The sequence below is a fragment of the Nelumbo nucifera genome, chromosome 3 (genome assembly GCF_055504915.1).
Source record: "Nelumbo nucifera cultivar China Antique chromosome 3, China Antique-T2T, whole genome shotgun sequence".
Taxonomy (NCBI): Eukaryota; Viridiplantae; Streptophyta; class Magnoliopsida; order Proteales; family Nelumbonaceae; genus Nelumbo; species Nelumbo nucifera.
Genome location: NC_142651.1, coordinates 4,381,810 through 4,406,547, shown reverse-complemented (window position 1 = coordinate 4,406,547; position 24,738 = coordinate 4,381,810). Strand labels below are relative to the sequence as shown.

Sequence of the window (24,738 nt, the reverse complement as noted above, 5' to 3'; positions counted from 1 at the left end):
AATGCTAACCAATGATGATAATAAATTCATGGGCTCCATTATAAAAGATACAGGCCCATGTATTTAATAATGACGTTAAACCTTATCATTGATTCCACAGCTTGTTGAACAGCTAAGTGTTTAGCTAAACCTTACTCCCCTTTGAGAGGGTTTCAACTTTGATTGAGATGTTTTGAATGGAACAACTTTGAATAAGCTACTCAAGAGCCTGTTTGGGAGAAGCTTTGGTTGAGCTGCCTTGATTGGATCCACTTTGAAAAGGCTATTAGAATTCATTTGGGAGGGCTTTTGTGTTGAATGAGCGACATTGGTTTAACATATTTGGAGAAACTACCAAAATAAATCAATTGGACAGTTGATTTCTCGGCCCAACAGTAGTGCTTTCTGGCTTTACGGGGATTTCACCGAAAATAGCTCTATGGCAATTAGACATATTCATTGGTCGGACTGGGTTCGGCTTGGGCTATGCCTCTTTTGGGGCGTTTTTTTTTTGGATTTTGAAAGGGGAGAAAGTTGGTAATAATGGATTTTTATGGCTAAAATGGTCATTACCTTGTTTACCTATGAAATAAAAGAACATGGGTAAATGCACTTACCCAGGTAAGGAAACACTTACCTAGGTGATTGCATTTACCTGAATAAGTAACTTACCGAAAAATGAACGGGACATTTATAAAAAGAAAATCACCAAGCCCATGCCCAATTTTAAAGGTATTTTATAACATATTATTCTATATAGTCAATATATAGAATTTTTTTTGCTATTAATTTTATTATTATATAATATATATTATACATTATTAACATGTGTATTATATTTATATTATATATAATATTATCAGACTAGACTTATTTGGGAAAATCCCAAACCCGAGCTCAGGGGCTTAAAACTTTATTCAAGCCCAGTTTGGGATGGGTCAGGCCAAGCCAACTCGTCAGACTATCTGGCCCATGAACATGTCTAATGGCAATCCACATGGACCTACCTAAATCGATACAAGAAAACCCTCTCAAATGGGCATAGAAGCTAGCTTCTAGAATGCCGATTAAGATGTTGTTGAGTGCCCATCTATGTATGGGTGGATTTGAGTAAAATATAGCTACTAAAATCTGGCTTTGCAGGGGGAGAAAAAACAAAAACATGAGGCTTAAGTTTAGGTTCAAGCTTGATTCAATTTAGAATCATGAGCTTGAATTCTTCCTGACTCAAAAGATCATATATTTTAGTTTGATTCGGCTTGAACTTGATTTAGCAAACCACATATATTTGGCTCGAAGCTTGGTTTAGTTTAAGCCAAATTGAGCATTTTACGGGTCAGGCTCAAATAACTTGTTAAAAGCTCAACTTGTGTTCACCACTACATCCAAGAGAACTTTCATGTATCATCTAATGGCCTTGCAAGTTGGACCCCTTACAGAAATGCCTGTAAATTATGTATGGTGAAAAACGTGAGGGAATAGACTTACATTACGCTAAAATATCACTATGAATTAGCCATGTTAACAAAACCATAGGTTTCAAGTAGTACTCGCCTAAGAAAGACCATGGATTTTCCATTCAGAGGCCAATTGCAAATGTTCTTCACCTTAAACCTAAACCGTGGACAACTTTTATGAGGCATGAGACAAAGCAAAATGACAACTTAGGGAACAATATAATTGAAGAGTTTATCGCATGACCCTGAGATAACATGTACCAGGAGCTTGTAGGCGTGGGAATTAGAGCAAACATGTCCCCCAGTATCGTAGCATGACACATGTCCTCATCCAAAAAAACCTAATGACTCGAGCTCTTAACTACATGTCCCCCAGTATTCTTAGAGAGTCCTTAATCGCCTTAAGAATCTTCTATAATTCTCATCCATACACGAATTGAGCCATTCCCTCATTTATAAATAACAGGGTTCATGATGCGGACAGGCCCATGGATTCATTCACTGGCTTCCATTCATCCTATTGTTGTTTGTCCATTAATTCCTAACGCTTAACCATTCTCTAAGCATTTAAACCCTAACATCGTTTTGTCTTTCATTCTTTGAAATTCCAATATTTCTAAACCTAAACCAATCCATTCTCGTGTCATTATTCTTCCCAGCATCTTACTCGTTATCTCCGCAACTTATACTATCTATTTAGTGCCACACCTACAAAATGAGGGAAAAAAAACTAGAAAATCCAAATATACTCTCCAATTAACAATGAAAGACGACTTTTCGATGAAGTTGGCTTTTAGTTATTTATTTAAAGAGGTTTTGTGAAAGCAACTTAATCAAATCTAATCCTTCCATGGTGGGTCTTATCTTGTACATCCAAAAGCAAATCCATCATGATTATGCATTAAAACAATATTCACTAGATGTCCATTTTATTCTCTTGGTATACTGGGCCTTTTGAAAAATTCATCAAGTATTTTGCTTATTGGACGTTCGGATTGGGTCCAACTCACAAAGGCAAAAAGATGTCAAAAAACCCATTTACACTCCATCGAGGTGGGGCCTATTTCATACCAGTTTTGTGAGAATAAAAATTGGTCCATTTGGTTCGTAGTTGGAATCGGAATTGGAATTGGAATTATAATCAAAATCGGAATAGTCTATTCCATAGTCTGTTTGGTTCAGACATAAATGAGAATTAAAGTCGACAAGAATGGGATTTCATTCCCAAGGGAAGGGTAGGAAATGGCCATTCCCTCAAATGGGGGAATGCCATTCCAGCATGAATGGGAATAGGATTCTAATTTCGTCCAACCAAACAGTTGGAATCAGAAGACCCCATTCCGATCCCAATTCCAGACCCCTATTCCTGCAAATTATACCTGTTCATGGGTCGGGCCAGGTTGGGCTCGGGACGAGCTTTCACTCTGTATTAATAGATTTTTTTAAGGCCCGAGCCTGAGCCCGGCCCCACCATCGGGCCTACAACTTGGGCCCGAGCCCGGCCCAAATAAAAAGCCCGAGCCCGAAATTTGGCCCATACTATTACTACTACTAAAGTGGTTGAATAGAGAGAGAGAGAGAGAATATAAATAAAAGAATAAAAAATGTATATATTAAATTATAAATACATATTATATTATTTATATATTTTATATAATATATAAAATACATATCATATATTTTATAAAATATATAATGCTAAGTTAGGCCGGGCCGTGCTTTTTTGACAAATCCCGAGCCCGGCCCAAAACACAGTCGGGCTTACTGTGTTAGGCCCGAGGTCAAGCCTGTGGGCCTAATTACATGACCAAGCCCAACTGGGGTGCAGGCCGGGCCATCAGGCTACCCGGCCCATGAACAGGTCTACTGCAAACCATCAATCCTAACATCAACCTTACACCCTCACAGCCTGATATCCGCTGGGAACATCTCCCTACTTGTATGATTTTATTTAGGGTAAACTACAAAGACCCCCTTGTATTTTGGGGTTAGTGACAAAACCTCTTATACTTAATTTTTGACAAAAATCCCCTTAAACTTTAACTATTAGACAAAGATCCCCTCAGTTAACTTCAAAAAAGATTCTCACATTACTGTTTAGAGTGTTATACCATTTTTAATAAACGAGATCATTCCCAAGGTATTTTGGTATTTTAAAGGCTTCCATCATCTTACCATGGTTTAAAGTTTTGATATGATAGGCCAAAATGCTTGTTTCTAGGTGTTTGGGACCCCCAATTTCTTTAATAATAAAAAACATGTTTTAAGCTTCTCAGAAAACCAAACTTAAAAAAAAAAAACTAACAAAATGGTGTTTCGATCGTTTCTAAGTACTAATATGATACGACCGAAATGCGTATCGTATGATACTTTGAATTTTGTATCTTTCTAAGTACTAATATGACATTATGGGGTATTTTCCATAATGTAAAAGTTGGGAGGGGGGTCTTTGTAATTTATGGAAAACATTTTTAATAGTTGCAAGGGCTATAAGGACGGTGTAAAAGTACACCGATGACGTTTTTCACTAAACTGTAAAAGTGGCCGTTGCTTTTTAAAAAATGTGATGGGTGAAGAATGTAAAGTTTTACATCAATAAAATTGATATAGTATTTATGTCGATAATTGATGTAAAACTTTATGTTTTATAGGTTTTACGTCGATTATCGACATAACACTCCATTCCATCCAAATGCACACAAAACTGAACCAAAGTGGAGTTTTATGATGATCATGATTACACTATCATTTCAAACGTGGATAAAATCGAACCGGTGTGAAGTTTTACACCGTTATTGATTTACAACGATTCCAAGCGTAGCTACAAGGACAAAATCAAATTCGGGTTGGTGTGAGGAGCGCCACATGAGAGCTAAGAAGCAAATATGTTTTTTTCTCATGCAACTAAAAGAATAATTCAGAAAAGCCATCCCAAACGGGCACTAAAACACATTGGCTAAACGGGCTTCATTGGTAGACCTGTTCATGGGCCGGGTAGCCTAACGGATTGGCCCAGCCCGACCTGTTATTAAGTTGGGCTTGGGCTCGGGCCTAAAGCACCAAGCCCAATTTTTTTGGGGCCAAGCTCGGGCTTTCTCAAAAAATCTCAGCCTAAACTTGACTTGATACAATATATTAAATCATAAAAATATATTTTATTTAATAATAATATATATAACATTTTATCTTTATTATTCTTCATTTTTTTTTAAGTAATAGTGAGATGTTTATTATAAATAAAACACTTTTTTATTGAATAAAAAAAGAAAAGAATATTTATTTTCAAATTTCTGGCCGGGTTCAGGCTTGGGCCCGAGCTTTGGGCTTTATATGAGAGTCAAACTCAGGCTCAAGAATTAGGCCCGATAGTCGAACCGGGCTCGAGCTCGGGCCTAAATGTATTCTGTTGATACATATACAAAGCCCGGCCCGGCCGATGAACAGTTCTATTAACCGCGTAGCCATTATCTCTTGTTGGCCAAACATTTTGCTTATTGGCTGCTCGGGTGGGGTCCAGCTCACAAAGCCCAAAGCTGCCGTCCGAAAGCCATTCCAAACATTGCTTATGGGCGCGAGGTATCTGTAATTTATCGGGCCTTTAAAGAAGGGTCGCGAGGGAAATAAGCAAAGCAAGGGAGCAGAGCTCGAGCGTTTGGAATTTTGGAGCATTCAGAGTTTAGAGGGAGGAAGTAAAAGATGATGAAGATCGAAGAGGTTCAGTCCACGACAAAGAAGCAGAGAATAGCTACTCACACCCACATCAAAGGCCTTGGTCTTGATGTACGTATGCTTTCCCATTCTCTCAACTGACAGAAATTATTTAATTTTCTTGCATTTCCTCCTGAAATCTGTGGTTCGATGGAAGTGAGCTTGTTGTTGTTAAGGTTTTAGGGGTTTGGGGTTTTAGTGTTTAATCAATGTATAGTTTTCTCACCATTCCTGGTAAAACTTATCCGCGAGATTTGATTTATTTTCCTTTCATTTATTTTCTTTTCTCGAGTAGACAACATCATAGCTATAATTTCTGTTATTTACATAAAACCTGTTGCAGTCGAGTGGCAGAGCGATTCCCATGGCTGGTGGATTCGTGGGTCAGCTTGGGGCTCGAGAAGCGGCAGGTCTTGTTGTTGATATGATAAGGCAGAAGAAGATGGCAGGCCGGGCACTTTTGCTGGCCGGGCCTCCTGGAACAGGGAAGACTGCATTGGCCCTTGGAATATCCCAGGAGCTTGGAAGCAAGGTACACAGCGCTTGAATTTTCCATGCTTATTTCATGTACAACTTGTTTATTTGACACCAAAATGGGTTTGAACTCAAATTTTGGGATATTTTGATGCACAGTGTTCAAGACACATTCTATTTCTATGTAAATGTAGGTACCCTTCTGCCCAATGGTTGGGTCGGAAGTATACTCGGCAGAAGTAAAGAAAACCGAAGTTTTAATGGAAAACTTCCGAAGGGCTATTGGTCTACGTATCAAGGAAAATAAGGAGGTCTTTGAAGGAGAGGTGAGCTTTTCTTTATTTGTTTCTCTGGATTATTATTTATCAGAGCTGTAGCCGGGGTGCTCTCATATCCTCACTCTCTGACTTGTACAATCTCTAGATTTCCATACGATACTTTTTCTCGTGGATTTGCATTCTGATTTCTGGTCTTTTGGTGAACTTGTTTTAGGTGACTGAACTCTCCCCTGAAGAAACTGAGAGCATTACAGGTGGCTATGGAAAAAGCATTAGCCATGTAATTATCGGGCTAAAAACTGTCAAAGGAACCAAGCAGCTGAAGTTGGACCCGACCATTTATGATGCTTTAATTAAGGAGAAGGTTAGGCGATATTTTATTTTTTTGAGTATATGATGGACCTTGATCAGGACTTCTTGGTGTTGAACTGTTGATGCAAAAAATGAGGCTATTGAACTTGTGATCTCTGGTTGGATCTTTAAGCTAATTGTTCTTTTTTTAGTTATGCATGGAATAATGATCATATGACTTAAGAATATTTTGAAGTTCCATGTTTTTTTGAAAGGATAAAACAAGAGTTATTTATATAAGAAAGCAAAAAGTGTACAACTATGGCCCATGCATAGTGGTAGAATCATCCCATCATAGAAAAATATGAAAATAAATTAGCTCATCTTTGCACAACAAGCGTATAACAAGATAAAAAGGAAATGGGAGCTAAACCTGTGAAACTATTGTGCTTACTGCACATATATTCAAGAGTTTGTTCTCTACTGTCTTTTGTGTACCTCTTCCTCAGGTGTTTTTTTTTTTTTTTTTTTTTTTTTATCAGTAAAGACAGCATTTATTAGGGATAAGAAACTTTAATTACAAGAGAGGGGGAGGTAAACTTTCTTAACTCTCCCATTATAGGAAAACAAAGGATACAGAATTAGAAATGAGCCCAAAAGAAAGATCCCCTATTCACCCCTTGCTTGGCTAACCCATCAACAAGTGAGTTAGCAGTTCTCTTTAACCTACTGTATTCCACCTCAATGTCCCTAGTCAACCACTTAAATTTTTTCTTTTCATTGCTGTAGTTCTAGGTACTAGAGTTATCTTCCTTTAGTCATCTCACCACCACCTCTGAGTCGCCTTCAACAACCACTTTTCTTAGGTTCAACTCCATTGCTCTTTGGGCACCTTCCAGAGCCGCAAGGATCTCAGCCCTAAGAGAGTCTCCTTTTCCAATAGGGCCTGAGAACATGGCTATAATAAGCCCTTCTTTATTCATGAACACTCCCCTTCTACCAGAGAGCCCTAGGTTCCTTAAACTATTGCCATCAAAATTCAGCTTTATGAATCCAGGGGGGAGAGGTCCAAGAGGGAGAAGAAACCTTATTAACCTGGGCAGAATTAGCTATCTCTAACCAATTTCTCAACAAGTCATCCAAGGAGAAAACTGTGAATAGGTTTAGGGATTTCAGCCAGTGAGCCACCCTTAAGTGTATTAACTCCATTACATTCTCAATGGTTCTTTCCTTTTCTGAGGTACGTGAGTTTCTTTCTTCCCAGATAGGCCAGCAGATTGCAGCCCTAATACATCTCCACATAATTCTCCCTCTTTTTAAAGGCCAACTAAAGTAAGAAGGAGAGAAGAGGCTTTGCAGTTTGCACATTCAAGGGAGGGGTCCAGCTGCACCCAAAAAGGGAGAAAATCCATTCCCAAATAGTTATAGCAAACAGGCAAGAAATCAATAGGTGGTAACCAGTTTCCCCTTCAACTTTGCAAAGAATACACCTATATGGGGATAGACAAGAATTAGGTCTCTTTCTTTGAAGCAGGTCACCTATATTAATTCTTTCCAGGAATGTTTCCCAACAAAAACTACCAACCCAAGGAGGAATGGGCTTGCTCCAAACCTCTTTAACAGGGAAAGATAGACCACTAGAGGTAGAAGGCTAAGATAAGGTTTCAAAGAAGGAAGCACAGGAGAAAGTACCAGAGGAGGACGGGGTCCAAATTCTGATATCTTCATTAGAGGGGTCCAAGAAAACATTTTCAAGAATTGTTAACAAGTTCGAAGTACTCCCAAGGTATGTGTCCCTGACAGCCCTTCTCAGGCCCAGGTTCTACCCAAACCCAGAAGACTCTTCCTTAGGTGTTCTCAGGCGTTTGAGGTTCTCCCATTCCATTTGATGATATTGTCCATATGGTTGTTAGAAGATTATTTGATACTTATTTGCCTCATCATATTTATAAGCCTTTAATTTGTCAGTCTGATAGAACACTGAGGATGGACCTCAAAAATCACCAACTGGAATGGAGGAACTGAAGAAACTGTGCCCAAATCATAGAGATAGATGGGCAATGGAGTGATAGGCATTCTACCATTTCTGAATTGCAGTGATACAATCCACTGGTAGATAGAATTCCATTGCTTCATCTTAACAGTTTGTTCTCTGTGTAGTATTTGACAAATGTGGCAATGCTGCTGTCCTTACAATAAACGACAACTTAGTAGGGTCAGGAGGGTTACACTGCCGTTTATGGAGAAGGAGCCACTATCCATAAATAGGGATGCAAACGGATTGAATCGGATTAGAATCAGGGTATATTCGGATCCGATCTGACACTGTTCATGCCTGATCTGATTCAATCCGAAGATCTGATTGGATCTGATAGGACTCAATCTGAATTCGAATCTTATCGGATCTGATTTGATCCGACTTGTTTTCTTTAAAATTTAATAAATTATTAAACGAAAAAAATAAAATATACCAAATTAAATAAAGAAAAAAAATACAAGTATTTTTTAATTATTTTCATCATATATATACATACATGTTTTTTATAAAAAATAATATAACAAATTTATAAAAATGCAATACAAATAATATATTTATGAATAAATAACATATATATATGTATTATATATATTTATATTTATATATAAATATATAACACATCAGATCCAATCCGAAGATCCGACCAGGGGTGACCCGAATTCGACCAAATAGGATTGGATCTTGGATCGGATTGGATCATGATCCAATCCATTTGCACCCCTACCCATAAATCTCAGTTGATTGGATAAAGACTTCACCTAGGTCAGAGATATCCCACACACACACACATACACGCACACGCACACCCATACACACACACACACATATATATATTCTAGAATTAGGAGAACCTGGGATTGATGAACAAATCTAAAGGAGGGTTACAAACTGTTTATGGGGAAGGAGCCATTATCTCATGATCTTAGTTGATTGAATAAAGGTTTTACCTAGAACATTTCAGAGATATCCTACATCCATATTCCAAATAAGGAGGACCTGGCATCTGGTGAACAGATCTAAATTATTTGCAGCAACTTGGCCATGTCATCTTCCTCCCAGTCACTTAGAGCATTCCCACTCTGAATTCTCATGTTTTTTATTTCTTTTTTTTTATCTTTTTTATTTTTCACATAAGGATTAAGTTGTATTAAAGCATGGAAAGGGGACGAAAACAAGGATTACATGGTGAGTGTATATATCAAAATTCAGGATATGTACATTGTCCCTCTTGTCATAATAAATCAAACTGGTATAATATCTTTTGGGCATTTAACACCTTTTCTTTACCTTTGCCTTTACTGGTTCTCATGAAATTCCTAATTCAACTGCAGGTTGCTGTTGGTGATGTTATATATATTGAGGCAAATAGTGGAGCAGTTAAAAGAGTGGGTAGATGTGATGCATTTGCTACAGAGTTTGACCTTGAGGCTGAAGAGTATGTTCCACTTCCTAAAGGAGAGGTTCACAAGAAGAAAGAGATAGTTCAGGTTTGTTTAAGTGCTTGTTAGCATCTTTATCTATATTCTATCATATACTAGGTTTTAATGCTGAAAATGTTAGTTTTCGCAGTAGTCAAGGTTTAAAGATTTAATGCCTTGTGACTTTTGTGTTGATTATTCCAACAAAATCTGATATTCTTGGCATTTTGAAACCCATAGAGATTCAGTTTATTGTACACAACTTATATTGTTTTGATGGAAGTTTAATGAAAATCAAAACTTCAGATGTTTCAACCTTGGTAGAATTGTTGAAGCTAATTCTAATCCTTATCTTGGTGGTATTGTATATGATTTGTCTTGTTTTATCTCATAGTCTAGCAACTGAGATCAAAATACACTCACTTCTATTGACTCTCTAATGTAGAACAGATGTCAGTATGTCACCCAAGGCCGGACTGGTAACAAATTTGAGGGAAAACTGAAATACAAACAATGATTTCTAGGGTTTAAGTCCAAGGTTTGATTTTTTAAAGCTAGGGGCAGGTCGAAGGAAGGTGGGTAAATGTTTGCTTGGGGCTATTAATGTGTGAAATGGTTAGGCATATAATTTAGTGTTGAATCTCTTGCAACACGCAGGGATTTCTAAAGAGAGAAAAACAAAAATTCATCACGTTTTGAGATTGGAATGGAATTTCTTCAAATTGTTTCAAAGAAGTGTTTAGTATGTTAAACTAAGGGTATTGAATTTAGAGGGCTTTGTTTTTTTGGAGAAAAGGCAACTATTATACTCAAAAGGGGGAAAAAAGGGGGAGGGGGATGTACATGAGAGGATATACAAACAAAACAGACAATGAGACAGAATTTGGAGGACTTTTGAGATGGTTCATGGTTTGGCACAAAATGATGAGAATTCATGGAATTAGTAATTTTAAAAACTATAGTTTCTAGTAGGAACTTTTAAGCTATTTCAATGGGATGAAAAAAATCTGATACGGGTGGTGGGTGAAGAGAACTTGGTTTTCACCAACATTCTATAGGGATCATTTAGAGAGAAAATTCTCTCTAGAGAAAATGTGTTAAATTTGATAGTCGAAGGGAACTGAGATAAAGCATACCTGAAATCAATTTATTCCATTAGTTGATGTTGAATGGTGACATTTGATTGCTTGTCTTCAGGCCTTTGATGACTGAACCTGAAAAAAAAAACAAATGAAATTAGGGCTGACAATCTTGACCCCAACCCATTTGACCCACCCAACCCACCCATACCCACCCAATCTATTGGCGGGTCAATATGGGTCAAGTAACCCATTAGGGTCAGTGGAAAAGGGTCAGGGTGGGTTGGGTCAAGGGTACCCATTAGGGTCAGGATGGTTTGGGTCACAGTCAGTTCTATCTATACTCGCCATATCTAAAAAAAAAAATAAAATAAAACTGCAGTTGAAGTGACTCGAACTCAGACCTCCTAACGCATCTATATCTCATTACAATTCCAAACCACCATGCCACATTTCATTTTGAGATTAAAAGTGAAATAAAATAGATTTTATTAACTTTCGTGTTCACATGCAATTTTACACAAAAGCACTTCTACAAAAACAATTTTATAAAGTAATTTTATGAAAATGACTTTTATGAAAGCACTTTTACAAAAGTACTTTTACACGAAAGCACTTTTATAAAAGTACTTTTACATGAAAGCACTTTTACGGAAGTACTTTTACGAAAGTACTTTTACAAAGCACTTTTACACGAAAACACTTTATGAAAGTACTTTTACGAAAACACTTTTATGAAAGCATAAAAACACTTTTATAAAAGTACTTTTACACGAAAGCAATTTTTTTTTGATAAATGAATGGTAATTTATTCAGAGATAATAAAGTGATGTTACTAAATAGACTGCCCGAGGAGTGGCACGAGCTAGTTTCCTCTCCTCAACAGCAACAAAGTATTACATTAGGCTCAGAAAAAAAGATTACAGAGCTGCCCAGAATAGAAATTCCCTTGATACCCCTGCTTAGCTAACCCATCCGCTATGGCATTAGCTGTTTTAGCTGTTCTACCCACCCACTGAGAATTAACAATCATGTTCCTTGAATACCACTTAACTTTTCTCATAATGTCCCTGTAGCACCGAATAACTGAATCTGGATTTTTTAACCAACCCACAACAAGTTTGGAATCTCCTTCAATAAGCAAATTCTGAACTCCAAACTGATATGCAATCTGAATACCTTGTACCACAGTTAGAAGCTCAGCTCTAATAGAGTCTCCTATACCCACAGAGCCAGAGAATAAAGCTAAGATATTGCTGTCTTTATCTCTCAGCACCCCTCCTATTCCTGAAGGGCCTGGATTTCCTTGGCTGCTACCATCAAAATTCAGCTTTGTCCAGCCTTCAGGAGGAGGCACCCACACTGCTGGTACCTTGCTCTTCCTTGTACTACTACTAGCCACAACTATCCAATTCCTCCATATGTCATCAAAGGAGTATATTTAAAGGATTCCAAAGATCTGAGCCAATGGATTGTCCTGTTCAAAGTGCAGTCCTTTATGTTCTGAATATTTCTCTCATTCTCTTGGAAAATCCTCGCATTTCTTTCTTCCCAAATTGTCCACAGAGCAGCAGCTCTACTGCATCTCCACATTGTTTTACCAATCTTTGTGGGCCGCACAAAGGAGGGGTCAAAGAGCTGATCTACAGTTGTAGCCAAATTCCACCTGCACCCAAGCAAGGCAAAGATCCAGCTCCAAATAGCAACAGAAAAGGAACAGGTTAAAAGTGAGAGCAATCCTCACCATTAGCCCTACAAAGTACACACCAGTTAGGAGACAAGCACATGGAAGGCCTTCTCTTTTGCAGTAGGTCTGAAGTGTTGATTTTCCTATAGGACACCTCCCAGCAGAAAATTATTATTTTAATAAAAGTACTTTTATAAAAGTATGCATTTTTTTTGCATTTTCTGCAAAATTTCTATATTTTTTTGGTATTTTCTGCATTTTTTGCAACTTTCTGGTATTTTTCTACATTTTCTGAAAATTTCTGGTATTTTTCTGCATTTCTACAATTTTTTGGTGCTTTAATGCATAATTGTTGCATTTTCTGGTGTTTTTCATGCATTTTCTGTAATTTTCTGATTTTGTCTACAAAAGTTATGAATTTTCTGCAATTTTTAGTATTTTTCATAATTTTCTGGTATTTTTTTGTATTTTTTCTGAAATTTTTAGTATTTTTTGCATTTTCTGCATTTATCTACAATTTTTGCATTTTCGGGTATACGGGTTGACCTGACTTGTTTTTGTCACGTGACAATCTTGAAAGAGATCATTCTTTCAAAAGTTATTATTTCGGGTATACGGGCCATCCCGATCCATTTTTGTATTTATAGGTGAGGGTAGGTGGTTAGTATGGGTGAGGGTGGTTAAGGGTCAATATGGGTGGGTCAGGGTGGGTTATGGTTAGGGTGGGTTATGATCCTTTAACAAGGATTGATGATGGGTCATGGTGGGTTGGTGGGTCAATATGGGTGGGTTGGTATTCAACCCTTACCCATCCCAACCCACCCATTTGCCACCCCTATTTGGAATCACACACCAAAAGTCACACAAGTTGAAAATAATCTGCAAAGTTTTTTAGCTATGTCTTTCCTTTTTCCAATTTTCTACATATATATTGACACCATTGAGATGCTTATCTTGTTAGAATTAGAAACTCAAAACCTATAGAATTGAGATTATCATAAGAAAAAATAGTAGTTCTCAAACTAATTAACCAATGACTGAAACTGTAGACAAAATTAAACTATGATTAGATAATTCAAACTCCTAGGCTGGACCCAGAGACAACATTTAAAATGACCAAAATATCCCTATTGTCTAAAAATACAAAAACATACAAATTCAGAAAATTTCAAAATTTGACTCTGTTGGCTCCTGCATTATTCCCCCTCAAATCAAAGAGTTAGCAAACTTTGATGCTTGGATGCCTGAACCACACGATCCACATGTCGAACATATCCTTGTCTGACACAACATGGTAACTGGATATTGCATGGTTACTTCTAGAGTATACTTTATAGTGTTAGAAACTTTTGGCATGTTTAATAAATATACTATAAAGAATCTGTTGGTGTTAGAACTTCAATTAAATTTGGCATGGTAAAAGTAATATTTAAAAGTACCGAAAAATGATAACTTAGCTTGTATAATTAATATAAAAGAATTATATAAGCATATTAAATATGATACCCATACCATAGTTTTCAAGGCACCAAGGCGAGGCTAGGCGATGGGGGGGGCACCTAGTCGCCTAGGTGATGGATTTTTTTTAAGTAAAAGCCACATATCCTAGGGTAGTTCCCTAGGTTCCATAACCATATTTCCTTGATAACTATCCATAATTTTCATAAGAAAATTATAAACTTCACGTTTATGTCTGGAAAATCAACATATTTATGAAAGAAAAAGAAGAAAGAAAAGAAAATTCAAAAAATATAGGGACTGAATCCCTATTTTTGTTATAGGAAAAGAAGAAAAGGTGGAAGAAGAAATGTGTTGATTAGACAAAATTTAAGTTCTTCCCTTACTTATTGGTTCAGATTTTGAAGTCTTTGAGGGTTCAATACAGCAGTTAGCAATGTTTGTGTTGATTAAACCCTAACAAATAAGAAAATAATAAAAAGAAATTAGTTTATAAACACACAAAATGGATATTTTTGTTTAATAATGTCTATTTTATAATTATAATCTCAAAAAAATAATAATATAGAAGTATTTTATAAGACAGTATACAAAACTGCTTGGCGATTGGGCAAGGCGAGCCTCCAAGGGCGCCTTGTTGCCTAGGCGTCGCCTTGACAACTATGACCCATACCCATATCTCTGTCCAGGATATTAGGAAATGGAGTTATATGTTTGTTTCCCATATCCCATCGACACCTGTATCTGGGCATCATAGTGAACAAGTGAGTTAGCCGATCTTTGTCTCCAATGGAACTAAGTGTTCAAAGTGGCAACAAGAGATCTAGCTTCCCAGATGTACTACTAGAGTAGCCATTGAACTCTCAGCCCAATTATCATCCATCTTATCACGACTTGCGAGTTCTCCTCCCCCTCTACCAACTAGAACTAGACAATTCATTAACCTTAATCCTTAAAGAAGCAATGATAACTTTTCTTTTTTTCTGATCAATAACACCAGCTTCATTAAATTAAGAGAAAAGAGGGAGAATGTATACAAGAGGGGAGATAAAATATCTTCGCTCCCCAAATACAGAATACAAAGAGAATACATAGAGAAAAAAATTAAAAACTAGCCCAAAAAACAGACTCCCTATTCACCTCTTGCTTGGCCAACCCATCCGCAAATGAGTTGGCACTCCTCTTCACCCAGCTGTATTGGATCTCAATGCCCCTACACATCCATAAGAACTGCTTCTTTTCATTGTTAAAGTTCCACAAACCACTGTCCTCTTTCTTCAACCAGTTAACCACCACCTTCGAATCACTTTCCAGGATCAATCGGCTGACATTTAACTTCTTTGCTCTTCGAATTCCTTATTCCTTCAAGCGCTGCAAAGATCTCAGCCCTAAGAGAGTCACCTTCTCCAATAGGGCCAGAAAATAGAGCAATAACAACCCCTTCCTCATTCCTGAAAACTCCTCCAATCCCAGAGGGTCCTGGATTCCTTACACTGCTGCCGTCAAAGTTCAACTTAATGAAACCCAAAGGGGGAGGGGACCAAGAGGGACAAAGAGTCCTCTTGCATCTAGCAGTGGAAGCAATCTCTTTCCAGTTTCTTAGCAAGTCATCCACAGGAAAGTCTGAGAACAACTCCGAAGATTTCAGCCAGTGGGCAGCCCTTAAAAGGATTAGGTCTAACAGTTCTTCCAGGGTTCTTTCCTTGTCTGAAAAAATACATGAATTTCTTTCTTCCCACAATGACCAGCACATTGCTGCCGTTATACTCCTCCACATAGTCTTCCCTCGCTTCTTAGGCCATCTGAAGAAAGAATCAACAAAATGGGGCTGTAATGAATCAACAAAATGTTTCCTTTGTGGTGCAGGTGCCTAACCCCCCTCATCTGACCTTCTTGGCTTAAACCATTATCTACCCACATCATCCACTAATAAGTGTCTACGTTCCTCTCTCATGCAAATCCAATGAGCTATTCTAATAATGACAAGATCAATGGATCTGCTTGCTTCTACTCAAGAAGATGATTTGTCTATTCCTCCCAAGTCGTTCAAAATAGTCACTCTTGAGCATCACCACATGATCTTTAATGAGGCAAAATGTGGATGTGGTTTTTCTATGCATGTAAGAGCAAGCTTCCAAATCTAACATTTTCCTTAGATCCTCAATGTTCACAAAAATTGTTTTTTTTTTCATAAAAAAAAGAAACAATTAAATTAAATACTTGAAGTGTTTGTTTCTATAAAAATGCACTACTTGTGTCTATACTAAAAGAAATCATATTTAGCAATTTAGCCATGAAAGGAGACTTGGCACACAATTTAGGTGATGTCTATAGGTGGGGAATGATGGATGGTGCCTTGCAAAGAAATATATATTGTGGTCTTGGCAAAAAGAAACAAGAGGAAGAAGAAATAATATTCAATTTCATTGAAATATTTTGAGTAGGGAGTCTCTCAGTCAAAGCTCTCCAAGTTATGAAACTTTGTATAGGAATTTTGTCAGGAAGCTGAATTAAACTACTCCAAGGAACAATCTGGCCCATCTCCCTTATTATTTTATTTCTTGCTTTACTTTGTTATTAATGAAACTATTTTGATTTGTTACTGAGAAAAAATCGTTCATATTGACGTATTAGTTCTTGGTTTACTCCTTATCAGGATGTAACACTACATGACCTGGATGCGGCAAATGCTCGACCACAAGGAGGACAAGATATATTATCCCTAATGGGCCAGATGATGAAACCTAAGAAAACTGAAATCACTGATAAGTTGCGACAGGAGATTAACAAGGTTCTGCTCTATGGTCATTCAGCATATTACAACTCATCCATCTGAACATGATATCTTTGGATTTCCCCTGTTAATATGGCTCTTTTTTTTTTAGCTGACTGGCTTTGTTGATGGCAGGTTGTTAACCGCTATATTGATGAAGGGGTGGCAGAGCTTGTCCCAGGAGTCCTATTTATTGATGAGGTTCTTTTTTCTTTCAAGCATTGTGTGCTCTCTGGTTCTGAGGCTGTTTTTGGATCAAGCTTCAGAAATGGAAATGAATTCCATCACTTACTGGATCTCACCTTAGATGGGAGTTTCAAAATGACTACTCCTTCCTATTTAAATATGCTAAAATGGAAGGAATATGTCCCTTACTTTACCTATTTCCAACTTATTATTTCATCTAACCAAGGTTCAAAGTATCGACACAGGCCGATACGCCGGTAGGGCGTATCGGCCCGTATTGGTGTTTTTTTAATGCTTTATTTATTTATTTTTTCAAAACCGGTTCAGAGGGGTCGGTTTAAGTCCCAGCTACCCTCTGAACCATGGTTTGACCCAATACAACCCCTGTAGGGGCATATCGGGAAGCCACCAGCACGATACGCATCAATACTTTGAACCTTGCATCTAACCAAAAAAAAAGTGTAAATTGATCATACATGGAACAAATGTCATCCCCTTCACTCCCCCCCAAAAAGTAAACTTTCACCAATCCAGCGCAGCCTAATGAAGTTAGCCTTGATATTTTCTCTGAATTCTCCAATTGCAATTTGCAGGTTCATATGCTGGATATGGAATGCTTTTCCTACTTGAATCGTGCTTTAGAGAGTTCCTTGTCACCAATAGTAATTTTTGCAACAAACAGAGGTATATGCAATGTAAGGTATGATTAATAGTTCCTTGTGGCAATACTAAAAAATTTAGAGTTAACTAAGAGTTTACTAGAATTTACACCCAACTGTTCAGTATTATCTTTTCTTTTATGATGGACATAAAAATCACAAATCTAAGGTATATCCTTTTCTTTTATTGTTCTCATAATTATCACCAAAGCCTTATTCCATCTATTTAAGTATTGTATAAATTCTACTTGATCGTTTTAATTTTAGTCATTTCTCCATATATATATATATATGAATCAAATGTCACATGTTTCAATTTCAATGTTGAGTGTGCTGATATGTGTTTAGGAGCTTGATCTTTATCACTCCAAAATCTTGGTTCATGGAGGAGATTCAACTAAGATGGGTCCATAATAGGCAAAACGGGAAACGTGAATCTGACAAGCATTCCATGAACCATTAACTTCTTCATATTTGGGTGATACAAAGGTTCTAGATTTTCACACCTCAATTGACATAATTTTTGGGCTTTTACGGTTTCAACCCACCCTTAAAGCCTCCAGTCTTGTCTTAAATGGCTCCTATGACAATTGACAAGTATTCCACGAACCATTAACTTCATATTTTGGTGATACAAAGGTTCTAGATTTCACAAATTAATTGATGTAATTTTTGGGATTTTACAGTTTCTGCCCACCCTTAGAGCCTTCAGCTTGCCTTAAATGGCTCCTTGGTTACTCCTGTGACCTTAATTGCACATGATCAATCATCTCAAAGTGATTTTATTTCATCCCCTACTGTAAAAGTTCCATCAAATTATAATCAAAATTTGTGAACTACTAAGTGAAGACAAAAAGGATATTTTTTATGAACAAAACAAAAAGGGTATTTTTAATAAAATAAAGAAAATATAAATTGATAATAAATCACAACAAAAAAGAGTAATGACAGCATCCCAATCGACGTTCAAAATTTTGTCATGTATCAGGGTTGGGGTGTATCGGGTGTATTGTATTGTATAAATACAAGGTATTTTGGATTTTGATGATTTTCATGGGGTAGTTAGGCCTAAGACCAACCCCCCATGTGAAATTAAAAAAAAAAGGGTTAAAAAAAGAATGAGTGATGGAAACACTCTAGTGTATCGATACTTTGAACCATGATCTCAACCATAACGAACTTCTACCAAAAAGATACTTCCTGTACATCCAAATGGCAGGTTAATAGAATTTTTGTTGATAATTTTACAAGAGAAGACAAATGTTGAGAGAACACTCAATACAAAATGAAAAAAAAAGGTATCTAATATTGGAGACTGTAGAAATGATTATTATGCTAATACATTCTCTAACCAATGAAATGATTATTGGAGACTATAGAGAACCCGACTTTCCTTCATATTCTTCTTATCCTCTTTGTTAGGGGTGCAAATGGATCGGATCATGATTCGATCCGATCCTATTTGGTTGAATTTGGATCACCACTATCCGATCCGATGTATGTTATATATTTATAAATATAAATATATCGAATACATATATATATATGTTATTTATTTATTTATAAATATATTATTTATATTGTATTTTTATAAATTTGTTATATTATTTATTTTTTATAAAAAACATGTATATATATGATGAAAATAATTTAAAAATACTTTTATTTTCTGTTTTTCTTTATTTAAATTGCTATATTTTATTTTTCTTTTAATAATTTATTATTTTTTAAAGAAAACAAGTTGGACCGGATCAGATCTGAAGATCCAACTTATTGATAGGATTCGAGTTCAAATCGAGGCCTATCAAATCCGGTCGGATTGGATCTAACATGATCAATGTCGGATTGGATTCAGATATATCCTTATTCAAATCCGATCAGATCCGTTTGCATCCCTATTCTTTGTCCAGCTGTTGCATGAAATGACATAGGAGATAGTGCTCCAAATACTTGATTCGTTCCTTCTTTTACCCCACCCTAAGGCCAAAAAGCAATAAATCATTTCCAATCAGATTCAACAGGCCAAAGACTATACCCTCCCTACTCAACTAATTTGATCTTTTCCCCTTTCTCTAGACTTGGGCGGTGTTCGGAACCGCGTAAATCTCGTGGACGGGACCATTTACGGGGTTTGGTCGTGTTCGGCTGGGTGTGGATGGGACCGGTCCTGTCCACACCCCAATATAGCGTGGACAGATCCCGTCCACACCCCAATTTCTCATCCACGGTAAAATCTCGTGGTTAGGAACCACCCACACTTGATTTTTGATCCCCTACTTCACACTTTCCCTAAAAGGCTACCCTATTGTTTGTTTCACATTTTAATATTTTTGTCAATAAAATATTAATTATTTTACTTAATTTTTTTATTTTTTTTATTTTAATGTTTTATCAATAAAATTATATTTTAAATATATATTTTTTTAATTTTAATTATTTTACCATTGCTTTTATAAAAAAATTAATGCTTATTGGTTAATATTAATTCATTGATGCATTTTTCAATATATTTATCATATAAAATGCAAAAAATAGATATTTATGATTAACTATGTAGATCAAGGTTTTTGAACCGTCGTTGACTCGGACAGTCAAACCGTTCAGCCTGGGAACCCTCCAAGCAAGCGGTTCTGTTTTACCCCATGTAGGCAAGGTAAGGCTTGGTTGGGGAGCGGTCTCTTTGAAAGACTGAGGAAGGCCCGTGAGAAGGGAAAAATGAGGTTCTCTCGATTAGGGATGCACAATGGGAGAGTTAGGGCGTACTTAGGAGCATTGGGTGACGAATTCTTAGGTTTGGATGAATTCCAATACGAGGAGGATCCTATTTATGGAGGAGATCCCGAGACCCTAAAAGGTAGGAGATGAGGATACTCGCTCCGTATCGGGAAAGGGGATATTTGATTCGCTGTTAATTATTGGGTGCACTACTGGGGTTTCGCCATGCGTCCCATGAGGATCTCCGCAAAGATTGACTTTCCTTATCCTTAAGATCCCTCATCATTCACGTGTGCTACTCCCTTTTGCACACTACAACTAATCCTATGTGCCATCTGTGACGTCACCGTTCGGTGGGTGGTGCCCTGCCAACTCCACGTGGCGGCTCGCTATATCCTTTGTTGTTGTGGGTTCCACGTGCCTTCGGGTATACGCGGGCCTCATCATGGGCTCGGCTAGCGTCCCTTTTGACCCGTCATTGCGATTGAGTTCGCGGGTTGCGGGTTCATCGCACACCTTAGCGGGTGTAGCTTCATCGCACATTCAAGTGGGCTCAGGACCCACGGATGGGTACGGTTGTGGTTTTTTTAGGTTTGGGCGCTGACTAGACTCGGTGAACCGCGAGTTTATCGCGATTATTGTGATGCGTATTGCGAGTTCATTACAAGGATGCTAGTGTGTTGTGGGTTCATCGCAGCGTGTGAGCTGCTCGCGTGCACTTTTGTGGTGTTAATCTTGATGTTTGGCGTTCTGAGGGTTTGAGTGAGTGCCACATACCTACACCCCAAACCCGTTTTTTGGCCAAAAACCGTTGAAAAAGTCAACCTGTTGACTTGAGCGGTCAAACCGTCGACCCATTCAACGGTTTTTTACCGTCTTTATTTTTTAATTTGTTTGTCAGAACAGGTCGTCAGTTCGAATCAGACGGTCGAACCGTCGACCCGGAAACTAGTGGCTAGAATGGTTTCATTTTCGGGTCATTTTTTAAAATGTTGGTGTAGATCATTCATAAATGTATATGAGATACATGGAATAAAAAAGTGTGGTGTGGACGTCCACACCACGCCTACAGAACGCCACTGTGGGTGTGGACTGGTCCAGTCCACACAATTTGTCCACAGTTCAGAACAGCTGTGGACTGTGGTGTGGTGTGGATTGGTCCCTACCACAGGGTGTGGTGTGGAGCAGTCCATACCCACCAATTTCTCATCCACACTACAAAACACCCCCTTGGTTTTCCTCCCAGCATCCATTGCTCTTCCATCTGAGCCCCTCTGATGGCCTTACCATTGTCTTTCTCACTTGGCTCGTATAGGTTTTCATTTTCTTCCAGCTCATTAAATATTTCTTGACCAAATTCATTGCCTCGAAGGAAAACAAAGTCAGCAGACCTCATGGCTTACCAAATACCAATTTTGGCTTCCATATCAACAGCTTTTTCCAATTGAATCTTTTATCCAATCTTAAACATTTTGTCAAATTGAATTTCCCCATCAGCCCATCCTCCATAGTTTCAGACCAAGGATCATCTCCATCCCCTGCTCATGATTTCTCTCTCTTCATCCTCTTCCATTTCTTCCTTCAGGGCATTTTCTTCCTTTTTTTGTTTATATCATCAACTTCATCTTCAACAAGGTCAGGTTTTGTTTTCTTTTAGCGTTTATTTGGAACCTTTTAGGGATGTGATCTCTAGCTGTGCCATGTGCAAAAAGGTGGATGCTCTTTACTCATTATCCATCTGTCAAGGCAATGCCTAGGTGGGTGCTAGGTGACAAGGTGCCTACGGAGTGTTTTGTGTCGCTTAAGTGCCTAGATTTTTTTTAATAGAAGGTTCTGTATACTATTCTTATTTTTTTTCTGAGATTATAATAAATAGACTATTACACTAAACTATTCATTTTGTGGGTTTATATGCTAGTTTCTTTTTCTTTATTATTTGCTAGGTTTCGATCAACACACATGTTGGTGCATGCTGTGTTGAACCCTCGAAGACTTCAAAACCTGAACTGGTAGGCAAGGAAGGACTGAAAATATTATCCAATCAACACATTCTTTCTCTTCTTTCTCTTCCACCTTTACTTTTTTTTTTCCTAGGACAAAAATAGGGGCTCAGCCCCTATATTTTCTGAAATTTCTTTTCTTCCCTTTCTTCTCATGAATATGTTGATTTTCTATATTTTGATGTGAAGTTTGTACTTATTGATGAGAAATATTCACAATTACAAGTGAACGATGTTTGCTGGTTGCTATGGGTCCTAGGGAATTACCCTAGAATTTGGGGTTCTTATTTAAAAAAAAAAAAAAAAAAACATTTGTTAGGTGACAAGGTGCCCCCTGTTGCCTAGCCTCACTTTGGCGCCCTAAAAAACTATGTCATTATTGGATAGTCACTTGTTTACTAGCCTTGTATGGGGCTAATAGTTTTCATTTCCCAAAAAATGAACTCTTTACCCTTACCTCTACCTTTCTCTAGGGGTATTTTAGTGATGAATTTTTTTATCCAGAAGATTGTAGACGTACTTGGTAATGCATTTTAATCTCCTATATCATTTCCATTACAAATTTACAACAACAAATGAAGTCATATTGTGCCATCAATATTGATTATACATGCATGCACAAAAAAAAAAAATCGTCTGTAAAATGCAACTAAATGTGTTGATCAGTCTTTTCATGTGTGATTGCAGAGGGACAGATATCAGCAGTCCTCATGGCATACCTGTTGACTTGTTAGATCGTCTGGTGATTATACGGACAGAAACTTATGGACCTGCTGACATGATACAGGTTCTTGTTCTATTATATACACCTCTCGGTGAAAGATTTTGCACTTTCATGGTCCATTCTTTCTTTCTTTCTTTCTTTTTTGGGTGTTATAAAATTCTCATTTTGGCCTGTTTATCAATTTGTCTGTTGGCCAGATTTTAGCGACCCGGGCACAGGTGGAGGAACTGGAAATTGATGATGAAAGTTTGGCCTACCTAGGAGAGATTGGGCAACAGACATCTCTAAGGTCCTCTTTTAATTTGAGAATTGTTGTTGTGGTTTTCTGCACATGGGTTTCTCTTTCTATAACAAAATATAAAAATAGTAAAGTACTATAAATAATTACAATTTATCCAAAAAATGCTTGAAATTTGAAAATTTTTATCAAGAGCCAGGGAGTTTGAAATTACCAAAACTTCTGAAATTTAAAGCCTTGCTCGTTCCTACAAATGTAGTGTTTTCTTCAAGTACTGCTTAGTTTTTACACCTTCAATCTGATCTGTTCAGGCATGCAGTTCAACTCTTATCTCCTGCCAGTGTTGTGGCTAGAATGAATGGTCGAGATAAAATTTGCAAGGTACCTACCTATTCAGTAAACCAAAAGACAAAGTCCTTACAAACATTGGTGATATTCTCTATGTGCTGACCTTATCTTTGTTTCTCACAACGCAGGCGGATCTCGATGAAGTGAGTGCTCTATATCTGGACGCAAAATCTTCTGCAAGGCTCCTTCAAGAACAGCAGGAAAGATACATATCCTGATTGTAGCTTTTGCTTAAATGGTTGGCTACTCTCAAATGATGAAGCAAACAAGTGCGGAAACTGACTTAGTCACAGTTAACATTCATGCAAATTTGGTTGCGGAATGTAGCTGCTCATTCAACATTTTAGCCCTTATTTTCTGACGCTTTATCAATGCCAGCATATGCACAGCTTGCGGTGGTTTGCTGCTGTTTCACTTTCACCGTTAACTGTTCCATGGCTTTGGCATACCGCATACTGTATTTGCGTTGTCTTCTTTCACCATTGAGTAATATGGATACTTATCCGGAGGGATTTTCCAAGGACACATTGAGGAATTGTTACTTTAAAGGCATTTTTCAGACATTGTATTTGATGTAATATGATTAATTGGTTAATAACCAATGATTTTAGTACCGAGTTGAGAAATCCGGACACATGGTGTCGTGAAGCTTTCCCTTGTGTTTGGTTTGATAGATAATAAGAAAGATTTTGTCCTTAGGCTCAGTTTGGAAGGGGTACAAATACAAATATGTAGAGTACAAAACCTTGTAACTTGTATTATTTGATATATATTTGTATTTGTACTCTTTCCAAACTGAACCTTAAGTCTGAGTTTGAAATAGGTGTACATATAACTTTTACACCATTGGAGTTATACACCAATTGGTTTAAAAGTGTAAATGAGATTTTGACGTAAACTTTTACATCGTTTTTATCGAAGTTAAAGTTTTTCTCAATTATCAATGTAAAATTCAAATCTGAGTAGAGTTTTACATTGATTTTCAGTGAGTGTTTAATTACACTCCATCCAAACGGCTATAAAATATATAACACTGATCTGATATTTACACCCAAACAAATGCAGCATAAAGAACTTTTCCTCAACATAAAGGTGTAATCTTGCTATTCAGATGGCCCTTGTCCCTTGGAGGTCTGTATACATGTATAACCTTTTTCAGATCCAATTGGAAAATAAATGTATAAAATTTTCATGTAATCGTCTGGACGTGAAGGCAATTAACTAAGGC

General features: G+C 37.3%; 1 protein-coding gene across 1 annotated transcript; it reads left to right on the top strand.

Annotated features, from left to right (window-relative positions):
• Nucleotides 1-4,957: 4,957 nt before the first annotated feature.
• LOC104592893 (ruvB-like protein 1) lies at nucleotides 4,958-24,136 on the top strand. The gene is made up of 12 exons (XM_010252427.3): nucleotides 4,958-5,216; nucleotides 5,488-5,676; nucleotides 5,813-5,944; nucleotides 6,111-6,260; nucleotides 9,557-9,712; nucleotides 16,524-16,658; nucleotides 16,776-16,841; nucleotides 17,420-17,526; nucleotides 22,888-22,987; nucleotides 23,122-23,213; nucleotides 23,474-23,543; nucleotides 23,639-24,136. Exons 1-12 carry the CDS (start codon nucleotides 5,133-5,135, stop codon nucleotides 23,726-23,728), a joined length of 1,371 nt encoding a protein of 456 aa, XP_010250729.1. The 5' UTR covers nucleotides 4,958-5,132; the 3' UTR covers nucleotides 23,729-24,136.
• The last annotated feature ends 602 nt before the right edge of the window (nucleotides 24,137-24,738 follow it).

Excerpts from the sequence above, each read along its gene's own strand:
- LOC104592893 (XM_010252427.3), top strand. The coding sequence starts at position 5,133 with ATGATGAAGATCGAAGAGGTTCAGTCCACGACAAAGAAGCAGAGAATA. Across the intron at positions 5,677-5,812 it reads CCCAGGAGCTTGGAAGCAAG|GTACCCTTCTGCCCAATGGT; the intron begins GTACACAGCGCT and ends ATGTAAATGTAG. Across the intron at positions 6,261-9,556 it reads ATGCTTTAATTAAGGAGAAG|GTTGCTGTTGGTGATGTTAT; the intron begins GTTAGGCGATAT and ends ATTCAACTGCAG.